The sequence below is a fragment of the Halichoeres trimaculatus genome, unplaced genomic scaffold (assembly GCF_033239565.1).
Source record: "Halichoeres trimaculatus isolate MK-OKI-2021-1 unplaced genomic scaffold, fHalTri1.1 fHalTri1_scaffold_4, whole genome shotgun sequence".
Taxonomy (NCBI): Eukaryota; Metazoa; Chordata; class Actinopteri; order Labriformes; family Labridae; genus Halichoeres; species Halichoeres trimaculatus.
The window spans coordinates 20282632-20295775 of NW_027437182.1; the positions used below are offsets into that span (position 1 = coordinate 20282632).

Consider the following 13144-nt stretch of genomic DNA (forward strand, 5'->3'; position numbering starts at 1 on the left):
CTTTTTGTTCCACAAATTTAACAGGTGTCCTCTCTTTTTATCTCTCTTTATTTGCCTTTGCAGTTTTTTAAACATCTGTTGACCTCAGCTCACACTCTGCTTTCTAATTTTAAACAACCTCTGAACTCAGTGAAGGAGGGAGGCGTCTCACTGACTGAATGATGCTGTTTGGCAGGTCATGTGGGCGACGCCAAGCCTCTTCTGGGACTGCATGATCATAACAGACATGCTTTGTCATAGCACATCTCTATCCATTATGTCATACCTTCCTTACAGACTCGCCAGCAGGCCCCTGAATCTCAAACTCCTAACTGTCAGGACCCTGAATTCCCCGATCATCTGTTGAAGCGTTTTGCTCTTGTGATGTGGCAGATTTGCTTGGCTTGTCCTGGCAGTGATGGCAGGAGATCAGTGTGTGCAGTGAAAACTGAAAGTCCTGCCCAGCAGTCATGTGGGAGAGGTAGCCATGGTTATATTCCTCCTCTGAGTTTCCCATTAGCACAACAGTTGGCAAACATCCACCATCGCTCTGCAGCAGAGTGAGAATAAAGTGTTTGAAATCCTCTCATCATGCAGGAGTAGATGCCATGTCAGCATCAACAAACAGGGATAGCAAACAATGGCCATCAGTAATAGAAAAGAGTCATGTGGAGATTCTTGAGGATGACATCATGCTCTCTTTGTTATCACAATCATCCTGACAGGCCACATGTTCGACATACTCCCGTTTTTAATCCACTCCAGCACATTGTGTTGGTATTATTTCCTCCAGCGCTGAGCAGTTAAGGTTTTTAGGGTTAGGTGGCTTTGCATAGACACACTGTGTAAGTGTAATCCCTGAAACTCGAGAGTATGATTGGATTTGTGCTGCTGTCTAAATCTCTCTCTCTCATTCCAACCCAAGGAAATCCTTCAACACGGCAGAGTCACACACTGAGGGCAGTTTCACGGCAGATGTCAGACATCTAGACTTGCTTGGTGGCCCCATGGAGGAGGAAAGCTGGGTTGTTTTTTTTTACAGAAGCAGCCCCTGGCTGGACATAAACATAATTATGGGCTCTCCATAGGTAGAGCCCTTTTCTTATGTCTTAGGAGGGTTTGGTTGATTGGCGGTTTCCAGGATGATAACTCTATAATAAGCAGCATTCGGGCGTATCTCCTGGTGAATCGTAATCATTTCACTTTCTTGTGCTACAAACAAAGCTAGCTAATACTCGGTTCAGACTCAGCTCATACAAGCGTCTTCCCTCTTTTGCTGGCAGCACTGAGGCTGTGCCAGCGACTGAGCCTTCCACATCAGACGACTTTCAGGCATTGCTCACTCATGCTCAACAGAGCTAGTCTCATTATGCCCTGGCTGTTTGTCAGCCCTGTGGATCAGATTGATATCTGGGATTACTGTGTAGTGCGGAGCTCCTGCCAGCTCCTGTCATAGACTCCTGTAATCCCTGAATTAGCCCTAAACTGGATTTTAGAAGCTGCAGCAGCGCACTACCTTTAAATAGGTGCTTGTCACACACTCTTGCTGCTGCATGTGGACATGACAGGAATCATTTTTGGAGCGTGTGTACAAAGTGGGTATTCTACGCCCCAATCTGAACGTGAATGACGAGCATCGTGTTTGTAAACACTGAAAATCAGGCAGTCCCACATTTCCAGCTTACGTTTCTCTGCACAGGCCGCCTTTGCCTCTAATGTTTGTGCTTTCATCATGAAAGACTTCCACTATGGCTGCAAGATAGCTGACAGCTGCTGACTCAGATTCCTCTTCTCTTCTCTTTTTATGCTTTACCTCAAAGTTGACAACAAACCTACATTTGTAAGAAACAGGAAGAAACACTAAGTTGTAGCTGTTGAAGTTAGTTTGTGAGTGATTCCATAATTAGGGGTACATTTCATTTATACATTAAAGTGAAAAAAAACATGTGCTTTTTTGTTTCATATTCTATTTGATTGGGAATGATATACACGGAATGTACTTAATTCATTAGTTGGCAAGCTCAAGCTCTAATGAATTCTTAAATATTTGGGTAATAAAAAAAAAATTGGAGCACAATTTTTTCAGCCATGTTACAGACAAAAGTTGTAGTTGTAGTTTTAGACAACATTTAAAAGAATTGTGGCACAAAAATCACATGTAACACGGTTGACAGGACAAACGTGTCTCTACGACATTAAATTTTGTAATGGATAACACAGTTGAGATTTTTTCAATTTTTTGTTTTTTTGTGGTAACTGCAGACCGTGAACATGGCCCCATCGAGTAATCAAGTAATCGAGTAATCGGATAAAATACATTTTTGTTTAGTTAAAAAGCAGTTATTTTTCAAATGAAAGTTTTTCTCTTTAAGAAATAGAATTTTCTGATACAGCATGTCAATAAGTGCATTTGCTTTGGTAGCTCCAAAATCTGTAAACACACTTTGACACATTTTTTGTGCCTTGTACATCTCATCAAATGTTGAGGACCCAAATGGCACCCGTTTTGTAGAATGACCCATTAGTCTCCAAACTCCAGAAAAGAAGCTAGATTTGTTGCTAGTTGCTATTTTGTATAAGAGGTAGCTTGAGGGGTTTGAAAACTCTCTTGATATGGCCTCAGCTCTATTTGAAATACCACTCTTTGATCTTTTTTTATATTAAACGATTCCTCGAGGCGGAGAAAATTACTCGAGTAAATTTTGTAATCGAGTACTTCGAATCATTTGAGGAATTTTTTCAGTTCCAATTATTTTATCTATATGAATTCTTAAAGTAATATTTAAACAACTTTGTCATATTTTTATGATTACTTTAAACAAATAATACTGAAAATGATATTCACAAACGCGTATTCTAGTGTGAATTTTGAAGCGCGAACTTGACATTTGAGAAATCGGACAACACAAAAACTGCAAATTCCAATACATAATTTGCATTTTTAGTTAAAAAAATTCTGGAACCTGCTCGCTTTTTGGATTAAATGAAAGTGAAATATCACCCAAATGACCCACTGTAAAATTGGTTGTTTTTTTAAACTAATATTTAGTAAATTGATGAGTTAATCCCAAGGACATGAAGCATACCCCTAGGTATAGAATCACTCTTGTGTTATATTTTTTACTGTGTAACTTTGGCTGCATAATGGAATCTTATTACAAGTACATAATCAATTTATCCTCTAGCTTACATCAAACAGATTAGATATTAGTCTTTGTTTTCCAAAATGCAATTATATTATTATTACTGTTTTTTTGCAAAACACTCAACAGGGATATTTTGAAAGGTCTGAAAAGGTTTGAATTAGATTTTGAAAGTGTAGGGTCATGTGAGGGGTCTTTTATTGTAAATTAAACCACATTTCTCAGTATTTTATCAAATCTACCCAGTCTAGGTAGTGGGGCATGAAATGTTATTACTAGTTTTATGGATTTACTTGCTCATAATAATGGGCTACTTACAAAAACACTCTTTCTTCCACCATACCAGTAATCTGCAAATATTCTCCTCTACAACTAATTTTGATCAAGAAATCCCAAATTGATTGAGCGCTGTCCTGAAGCATAGTGGGAGGGTTTGAGGGTTTCCATGAACACCTCTGACTAAGCATTGAACCTGATGACTTTTGGGCCAGTGACAAAGATTCATTCTGAAAGTTTGCTGCAGCAGCAGGAGCTAAGAGTTTCATTTCCTAATTGCTGGATAAAGACCAGAACACACAGATTGGGGGGAAAAGAATCCTGCAACGGTAAGATTATAGATTAATAAGAAATTAGAGGAAAAGGCCTGAAATGCTTGACTCCTGCAGTGAGGGGATCTGGTTTTGTTGTTCTGCTGTCAGGGTCACTGCAAATGAAGAAGGCTAGTCTGAGTGATTTACCAAAATCTGTCTGTTTATAAGCCTGAAAGTTATCTGTAAGTCACATTTTAACTGCTGTTTTGTTTTTTAGCTGCATCAAATGTTTAATATATAAAAGATCTGAATTAAACCAAATAGTAATTTTCTATCTCAACAAGCACACTCTTCTACGAGTATTTTCTCCTGTGGACTCAACCTGTCCTCATCCTCACAGTTTTCTGTCATAAATCCAGTCCACACACTTCTTATCCCCTCCATTTCCTGTCAGGGCTGCTGGGTCACATCACATATGAGGTATGATAGACACGGGCTGTCAAAGTCAGTTATTGTAAAGCAGACACTCTTCATTCGTGTGATTAATGCTTGTATTTCTGTTATGCACATGCAGGATGTGGCATTAACTGTGCATGCTGTACATGTTATTCCAGGCTCTATGAGGCGAAACTGAACAGCCCCCTGCAGAAAGCCCAGAGTCCTATTGTGTGGTGCCGCCAAGCTCTCGACAACCCGAGTCCTGAGATGGAGTCAGCCAAGCGCTCCCTTATCCACAGACTGGATCTCACCCTGTCAGGTAAACACCAGCAGTAAACATGACACACACAGTCTCAACTTAGCAGCAGCAGAAGCACCAGTAGATAGAATGAAAACAGGAACAAAAGAGTCATACACCAACTTCTTTTTTTGAATGTTTGAGTTCAGATTTAAAAGACAACAGGAGAAAATCCTCACTGTAGATCTGTATTTGAGAAGGGAAACGGTAACGTGTGAGACAGCATACGTGCCCGGGCACAGCAGGGAGACACGTTTACAGCACTGACTCCTCAGGCCAGCATGCCCCGAAATTTGACAGAAATGAGGAGTTTTGTAAAAGCAGCACTGAAAGGGAAACTTTTAGAGACTCAAAACTGCATTTCAAACACCTCACTGATAAGAGTAGTTTGACTTTACTCTGCAGCTCTTTGTTATAATATTTCAAATTGTAAAAAGGCTACAATATGTTTCTTCAATGTGTATTAAATCAACCATTGTGGTCTTAAGAGGAATCAAACAAAGTCAAAATTGAGGTGCCCCCCAGCTTAAGTTTAAGAATGTTGTATTGTCCGACTTCTCTGAGTCTGATCACAACCAAAATAGCAACAAGCGGACAAAGTGCTTCCATGAGGTATGAATGTGTCTTCAACACCTGTTCAGTCTTTCTCCGACAAATGGAGCAGCAAGAATTTTGAACTGTTTTTACTCTCCCCTAACCTCCTCATGGATGAAGTCAGTTCGAAACACTCTTAAGTTAGAGTTTCACCCTGACAGTGACAAGGGGTAACAAACATGAAATGCCAGTAGGCCTGGTTAAAGCTATGGTCTACGATCTGAAACCCAGTTTGGCTGATGAGTCACATTTGAAAAACACATCCTCACTCACCCCTCCCCTCCGTGTTCCAAGATCCCGCCCCCCAGCTCATATGGCCTTCTTCGCCTCCTAACAACACGCCCCCTCTGACAGAGCAAAAAGCCGGCTGAAACAAGACAGTCACCCTCCTTGTAACACACTGTGGTAGCTTTTTCAATTGGACCGGCGCGATCAAAACCATGAATTAGGTGAAGCAGGTCTGGCGTTGCCACTGCCAACTGATCAGAGCAGAGCCAACTGTGAGCGAGGCTTTACCTTTCTCGGCGTGTCTTCACCAGCTGAGTTTACAATGCTAAAGAAAGTAACTTGTGCTAAAATCTATTGACAGAGCCGACCCGTTCCGACCAACAGCGTTCAGTCATTAGCCAGTATAGGCACAGACTAACCAGAGTAGTTCAGCTGACATCTCCCACTGTGGTAAACAAAGTCCTTACCTGTTCAACAGAAACTTAGCTGTCTCAGCATCAGTCTTCAGTCCCAAATCCCTCTGCAGCTTTTTCCACCGGTCGTACATTTCTCTGATATTCAGTCTCTGTTGGCACCTGTATCGCTCATAATTCTTCCTTGCTTCAGCCTTTTCCTTGAAACTTTTTCGATTTCTTCCCTTCCCTGTGGAGGGTAACAGTAACAGCTTCCTGGTTTCAGTCTTCTCTGGCTCTATGGCGCTTCAGTAGCTGAGCAGCTAGCTGATGTGAGAGGGGTAGTGGGGAAGGACGAGGTGGGACCATGGGCATGACGGTGCAGAGCGAGGGAGACAGGGGATTGGATGGGATTGGTCAACTAGTATGCAGCTTTGCAGCGGATATACTGAATGGATTTTTTAAAATTCTTTTTGGGCTTTATATTGTGTAGATTGGACCATAGGATCACAACAGCCTTATAAACGGTGTTATTAAGATGTACAAAGCTTCCAAATCGTACACCATAGCTTTAATATCTACTGCACTGATAGATTAAATTGAAAAAGGCTGTGTTCCAAAGGTCCTTTCTTGTGCTTTTTTTCTTTTTTAAATAAATTTAGGATAAAAGAAATTATTGGTGGTATGAAGTTCTATCTACAAGGACTGAGACAAAGAGCTCATTGCAGAAATGATCCTTCTTCCTTCTTATGATGATTAGTCTTATCACAGAGAGCGTTCAGTGATAGCAGTAAGGATCTGTAATTGATTATTAAAACACTGAACCACAAAATGAATAACTTTGTATCATAAAATTGGCCTCTTCCACTACTTTTCACATTTCAACAAACATGGTGCTGAGACATTAATCATACACGGTGCATTGTGTTATCAAGCCTTCCTCTTTTTAAAGAGGGAAGATGAACTGGTACATGTATCAGTGTTGTCAGTCGTTGTCGGCAGAGGCTGTAGTTTGTGATCCAGCAGTGCAGGAGAGGTGACAGATTTACTGCACAGTGACCTGGATGCAAACTACAAGTTGTGTTGTGATCTGGTAAAAGCTCAGTGGGGCCGTGAGAATCCATTTGAGTGTGTTGTGGGTGGATTTTTGGTATCAAATATTGCATGTTTGGGAAATGTAAACTCAGAGTCTCTTTGTTACACCTTTGAGCAGTGTGTAAAAATGTCATGTTTAATTCAGATTTCATCATAGAGTGCACAAAATATTTATCACTTTACATGATATGATTTGTCTTTGTGCTTAAGGCAAGTCAAGGTACTGACTTATTCATGCTAACATCTGTTAAATTGATTTTCTTTCTCGATTAAATCCTCAAAGTTCCAGATACACACAGATTTCTGTCACACAATCCCCTCGTTCATGGTAAAAACTTCCACCTTAAAGATGTTGATATTTCATTTAATGCCATGAAGTGATTGGATATTTTGTTCAGCTGTGTAGTCATTTTTAATTGGTTTATGTTAGAAGCTGCTTTAAAACTCAAGAGAAGAGCTGTAAACCATTGCTTCTTTGTAAGACCTCTGCAATCCTCTCAGTCGATTAGATTGTGATGCATTACTTTGGATTACAGTTCCCAGCAGTTAATTAACTAGTTAACCCATTAAAGAGGAGGTGTAGTGCTTTGTTTTAGGCTCTGTAGTGTCCCTCTGGTACCCTGTAGTACCTTTACATGATATACAACTAAATTAAAAAAAACACCTTTTTCTCACACTCAGGCTTTATTAACTCCTTGTTTCAGCCTCTGACTGAAATGTTTTATTTTAGCTGCTGTCTCTTTAAGGCTCCCCACTCCACAAACCCCCTTTCTTCTGATTGGCCAGCTCTCTGGAGGCCTGTCAGGGGCAGACCTATTGGCAGACCTTTGTGTTGGTGACCTGCCCCTCTTAAAGTGATACTCTGGGATGGAACAAGTTGGGTCCTATCACAAGGTTTAGAGCTGAAATTACCCCTACAGCAGTGTTTTTGTGCAGCAGAAGCCCAGAGCGCTCCCACCAAACACCCCCTCCCTGCTCGTCAGACAGTTTCCTCTGCACTCAGACAGGGCCATTTTTTACTTGACCAAAAACAAAAATATACGAACTACCACCGAAAATTTTTTATGTCAGTCTGCATTCATGCTTTATTTAGAGAATTTTCAGCGCGTTACTTTCACACAAAAACACCGCTAAATAAGGCTCTAGTTCTCATTGTGTCTCTTCGTCCTGGCAGACTACCTGCGTTTGTTTATATCTGGCACGCGCCGACTGATACACTAAGCGGCGAGCGTCTCGTAGCCAGCTGTGGCTCTGCAGCGGAGGTAGCGCCGTTTTACGACACGATGAGAACTAGAGTCTTATTTAGAGGTGTTTTTGTGTGAAAGTAACGCGCTGAAAATTCTCTAAATAAAGCGTGAATGCAGACTGATGTCAGATTTTTTCGGTGGGAGTCCGTTTATTTGTGTTTTTGGTCAAGTAAGAATTGGCCCCGTCTGAGTGCAGAGGAAACCGGCTGACGAGCAGGGAGGGGGTGTTTGGTGCGAGCGCCCTGGGCTTCTGCTGCACAAAAACACTGCTGTAGGGGTAATTTCTGCCCTAAACCTTGTGATAGGACCCAACTTGTTCCATCCTGGAGTATCACTTTAAGATATCCTGAACCAGTTGGTAGACCTTTATGCAATGACCTCAGTATTTCAGCAAGTCTCATGAAGATCTCGTGCTATTTTGGAATGGACTATTTTGAGTAGTTTACAGACTCACTCAGGGAGTTTTACAACAGATGAACATGTAACTGGTTTAAAATGTGTACAGATTTAGTGCAAACATTCAGCTTTTTTACTTTATATTCATGTTTAAAGATGGGAAAACAAAATACCCTCTCTTTACAGATAAGATCGCTATAAATCCTTTTCATGAATGCTTGTTTGTGAGGGAGATCTGCATTCAGCAGAAACTCAGCGCATAATACTTTACACCAAATAGTTGTGGGGATGACGCCGTTTTATTAAAAACTTTAAACTCTTTAAAACTTTGCAACTAATTTAACAAAATACACTAAGAGATGACCTGTTTAGAAAAGGTAAAATGCCATCACTAGGAGATTTATCCACAATATATTGGCCTGCTCTTCTTTAGTTTGTCATCCTTTGTGCTCTGTCTGCGCCTGTTATCTGAGCTTTGGACTGCCACTAATTATAGTCAGTCCCTCAGTGAGGAGGACGGCCTCAAATCCTCGCAGCTAAACTGAGAGGGGTCACTTCCATTCTAACGGCGGTATGCCCATGTGACAGATCGAGTTGAGCAATGAGCCACTGAAGGTTGTCACTGGCTTGGTTGTGATCATCTCTGCTTCTCTGCTGTGGCGCAATTTGGTAGAGGACACCTGTGAAAACATAATTCAAGAGAGATGAGATCTTACAAGTTTTACAGATCAGATGTGAACAGAGAATGAAGACAGCAGATATTTCTTGAAGGAGAGCAGGACTTGGATTGATAAATCTTATTAAAATGAGGAGTCTACAGTCGTCTACATTGACTTTATTATTAGCACTGTGGCTACTCTAGGTTCTGAAGCCAAAAACACCCACATGTAATATTAATTAAAAAAGTTGCCCAAGATGACCCTCGCAACAAAAGCACACAACCAGTCATGCCTCAGATGGCATGATGAACACACCACTCTGATGATGGTGATATCATCACTGTAGGTGTGGTGAAAGGACGATAACGTCATCCTCCAGGGCCTGAAAAAACCCTCCTGTCACTGACACCACCCAGCCCGCTCCCTGCACCTCTCCCCTCAGATGGCACTGATGTTGTTACCACTTACACACACACAAAAAAGCAGAACAGAAAATAATGCACATCAGTCTGATCTCATGAGTTTGTGGTTTAAACATTTAAATCTAGTCAATGTGGCATCAATAGTTGTTGTTACTGTAGATGGATGTAAAAAAAAATCCTTTCCTGTATGCCTAAAAAAGACTTTTGAAGCGCTACATTCTTAGACACTCACCACAAACACACCCTCATGGCCCCTGGCTACTCTCTTTCACACCCATTTTAACACTGGCATGGAAATCCTGTTGCCATGGTGTCTCTTAAATTTGTGTCAAAGGAATATCCAAAGAAAATAAAATCCTGACTTCACTTTTGGCACATTTTAGCCAGAGCGATCAGGGTCATAGGACTGCCATAAGAAAACAAGAAAAAAAAAAGAAAGAGAAAAGAAAGAAAATATTAAACAGGGTCATTTTAACATTTCATTTTTTCACATGTATTAGTTTATTAAGTCAGAGTGGGTGCTGAATAAGTGCTGTACAACCCAGGCAGACATAACATTGCATTAAAAGCTCAACACAGACTGAAAGACTAAACAGTAACAATCTAAAGCATAAAACCTGAACAGACTTTTGTTTAAGATTTAAAATCTTTGTTTTATCTGTTTATCTTTCCCATTTTACTCAGTATTGTTTTTAATATTTCTTAAGGGGTGAAGCTTTCTATTAACTGGCTTTGTGCTGATCATCCTGCAGCTTGTTTAAATGACAATATCCCATTGGTTGTTAGATCAGCAGAACTATCTTAATTCTTATTACCCGCCTGTTGTTGGTCTAACATTCTGTCAAGACACTTACATAACATCATTTACCTAAATACAACTTTAAAATGTAAAATAATGGAAGTGGGAACATGCAAGCATAAAGACAAGTAATTTTGATGACCTATTAAAGATTCAGTTGTTAATCTTAATCAGAAATGTAAGTGCTCTGATAGCGTTTTACTCTTTGTTTATTCTCTTGAGGAAATGTTTTCTTCATTCATGCTGCAGCTTCACACGTCTTCAGAATTTCTCTGTACGTTCAGGATGAACTTAAGAGTTTTGATCATGACCCGTCCTTTTGTCAGAGCACTCCCTGTTAACTTCATATCCCCAGCTGACGCGCCTTGGTTATATAACTAACAACCGGGAGGAGCCGGTGGAGTCAGAGTTGAGTCAGACAGAACTACTTTCTTCATGTCAGACGAGCCTGATGAACAGTCCCAACACGTGCTTCCAGAACTGAACCGTTTTTCCACAGTGTTGCTTTGACAGCTGTCCTGCGTACGAGACCCAAGAGATCCCAACCAGTCACATGACTGACCAGCGGTATTCCTGCTGCTCAGTTTGTTCATGTTCTCCTCACTTTCCTCCAGCAGTTTATTCACTGAAGCCTCTCTGTGTACTCCTCTCTTGTGATTTGCCTGGAGCTGTTAAAGTCTTTCTTTTGTTTATATCAGAGAAGACCTCGATGCAGAGTGGTGTCTTCCATTTCCTCCTCTGCATTGGATCCCAGCAGGCCTTCATTAAATACCGGGATGTTATGTCCTGGCTTCCTTCAAGGCTTTTTTTCTTTCTGCAAGCTAAACCTGCCCTCAAGTTTCCACTGCTGAAAAGCTAAGGCGGAAAATCCGCTCATACAATCTCAAATTACAGCAATCAATGGCCTCCATCTCAGAGAGTACAGCAGAATGAAATTATCCCTCCCTCTGACTTCTCGCCTTGTTTTAGGACGCTCAGATTTGAGGACACTCTATTTTGGTTGGTCCCTGTGCTGCAGATCCCTTTAAATCAGATAGGTCTGTGTCTTTTCTGGTGACAGTGGGCTTCTGGGGGAGCTTTTTCAGGCCTACTGTTGTCTTACTACTTTGTGAGAACAGTTGAGTACAGAGACCTCAGGGTGGGTTCAGGACTTTGGTCAGAGTCCCACCCAAAATACCCAGAATTCTTTGTTCCTGAGACTTCTAGGTCTCACTTCTAACCAAGGTAATAAAGTGCTTCTTCAACCCATATTCTAAATCAGTGGTTCTCAAATGGGGGTATGCGAGGGCACTCCAGGGGTACGCAAGATTAAAAAATGTAAATTAAAAAAAAATTCAACCAAGAAAAATCCCTTTAACACCATCCATCCATCCATCCATTTTCTATACCGCTTATCCTTTTAGGGTCGCGGGTGGCTGGAGCCTATCCCAGCAATCATTTGGGCGAGAGGCAGGGTACACCCCGGACTGGTCGCCAGTCAATCGCAGGGCTGACACATAGACAGACAACCATGCACGCACACATTCACACCGAGGGACAATTTGGTGTGACCAATTAACCTGGTGAACCTGGTGAACCTGGTGAACCTGGTGAACCTGGTTTTTGGACTGTGGGAGGAAGCCAGAGTACCCGGAGAGAACCCACACATGCACGGGGAGAACATGCAAACTCCACACAGAAAGGCCCACCGGCCGAGGTGGGGATTTGAACCAGTGACCTTCTTGCTGTGAGGCTGCAGCGCTAACCGCTGTGCCACCGTGCAGTCCCTTTAACACAATTTACTTAATTAATGTTTGAATCCAAATAAGTTTAAGTTCTTAAACTGAGTACTTTATCCAATAGACACTAATAGTACAGCGCTGTTTTACATTTTTTTTTCCCAACCAAAACTAATTTGCGCTTGCTAGGGGGTACTTGGTGGAAAAAAATATGTGTCATAGGGGGTATGTCACTGAAAAAAGTTTGAGAACTACTGTCCTAAATGACTGTGATAATTTTGTTATCTGACTGTTAACAAATCTGTTTTCTTACCCAGATCCTGGGTTATATTAGACCCTTATGGTTAATTGAATTTTGAGCAAGGACTGACACCTGGACTCACCTGCATTCTCATTGTATCTTTAAAGAGAGGGTATTCTGCTTTCCAATATTCTAAACATGGATTTAAAATAGCAAAGCTGGATGTTGATTCTAAATATGTGCCCCTTTTTTGAATCTTGACATGTTCATACGTTGAAAAAAATCTGGATCCCTTGCCTCATCAAAATGGTCCGCTCTATAAGGACAGCATGAAACCATCATGAGACCTTGATGAGACTTGCTGAAATGGTGAAGTCTTCACACAAGGATCTCCTAACCGTTTTGTGACACTCCAAGGTCTGCCCATGGCTTCAACCCCTACAAGTCTTCTAGAGGGCTGACCAATCAGAATGAAGGGGGTTTGTGTAAAGAGGAGCCTTAAAGAGACAGCACGGCACATGCATAGCTCATGGTAACAGTAAAATGTTTGGTCAGTGAGATTCTCTGATTGATGGATCAAGTGAGCTGCAGGTATTGCACGTTCACTTTCATTATGTTGATGATTTGAATTTCCAGATGTGCAGACAGTATCTGTCAGAGAATAAGGCTCATTAATGAAGTGTGCTTTCTGATCACAAAAAGATCTCACGCAGTCAGTCCGTTGTCAAATAACAACCGGGTTAAAGTAAAACAGTGTGGAAGACCCAACTCTGACTTTGCTTTGAGTTACTTCTTCAAGTTGTTGTTTGACATTATAAATCCATTTCCCAGTAAAATGGTCTGTATCATGAGATTCAAAAGTCAGGTTTGTGCCATGAGGTACAGACACTTGTTCCTTAACAGGGAAGGTTTCACCGTACTATCGTACATTCTACTCTTACTCAGGAATGCAGATTTGAGTAGGT

At 41.2% G+C, this 13144-nt stretch overlaps 1 protein-coding gene across 3 annotated transcripts in view; it reads left to right on the forward strand.

Moving 5' to 3' along the window:
• Nucleotides 1–13144, forward strand: part of slain2 (SLAIN motif family, member 2) — a 29926-nt gene that overhangs the window by 2189 nt on the left and 14593 nt on the right. For all 3 annotated transcript variants that reach the window (XM_074668099.1, XM_074668100.1, XM_074668101.1), the window contains exon 2: nt 4267–4409. In XM_074668099.1, coding sequence (XP_074524200.1) covers nt 4267–4409 — 143 coding nt within the window. The remainder of the gene's footprint in view (nt 1–4266; nt 4410–13144) is intronic.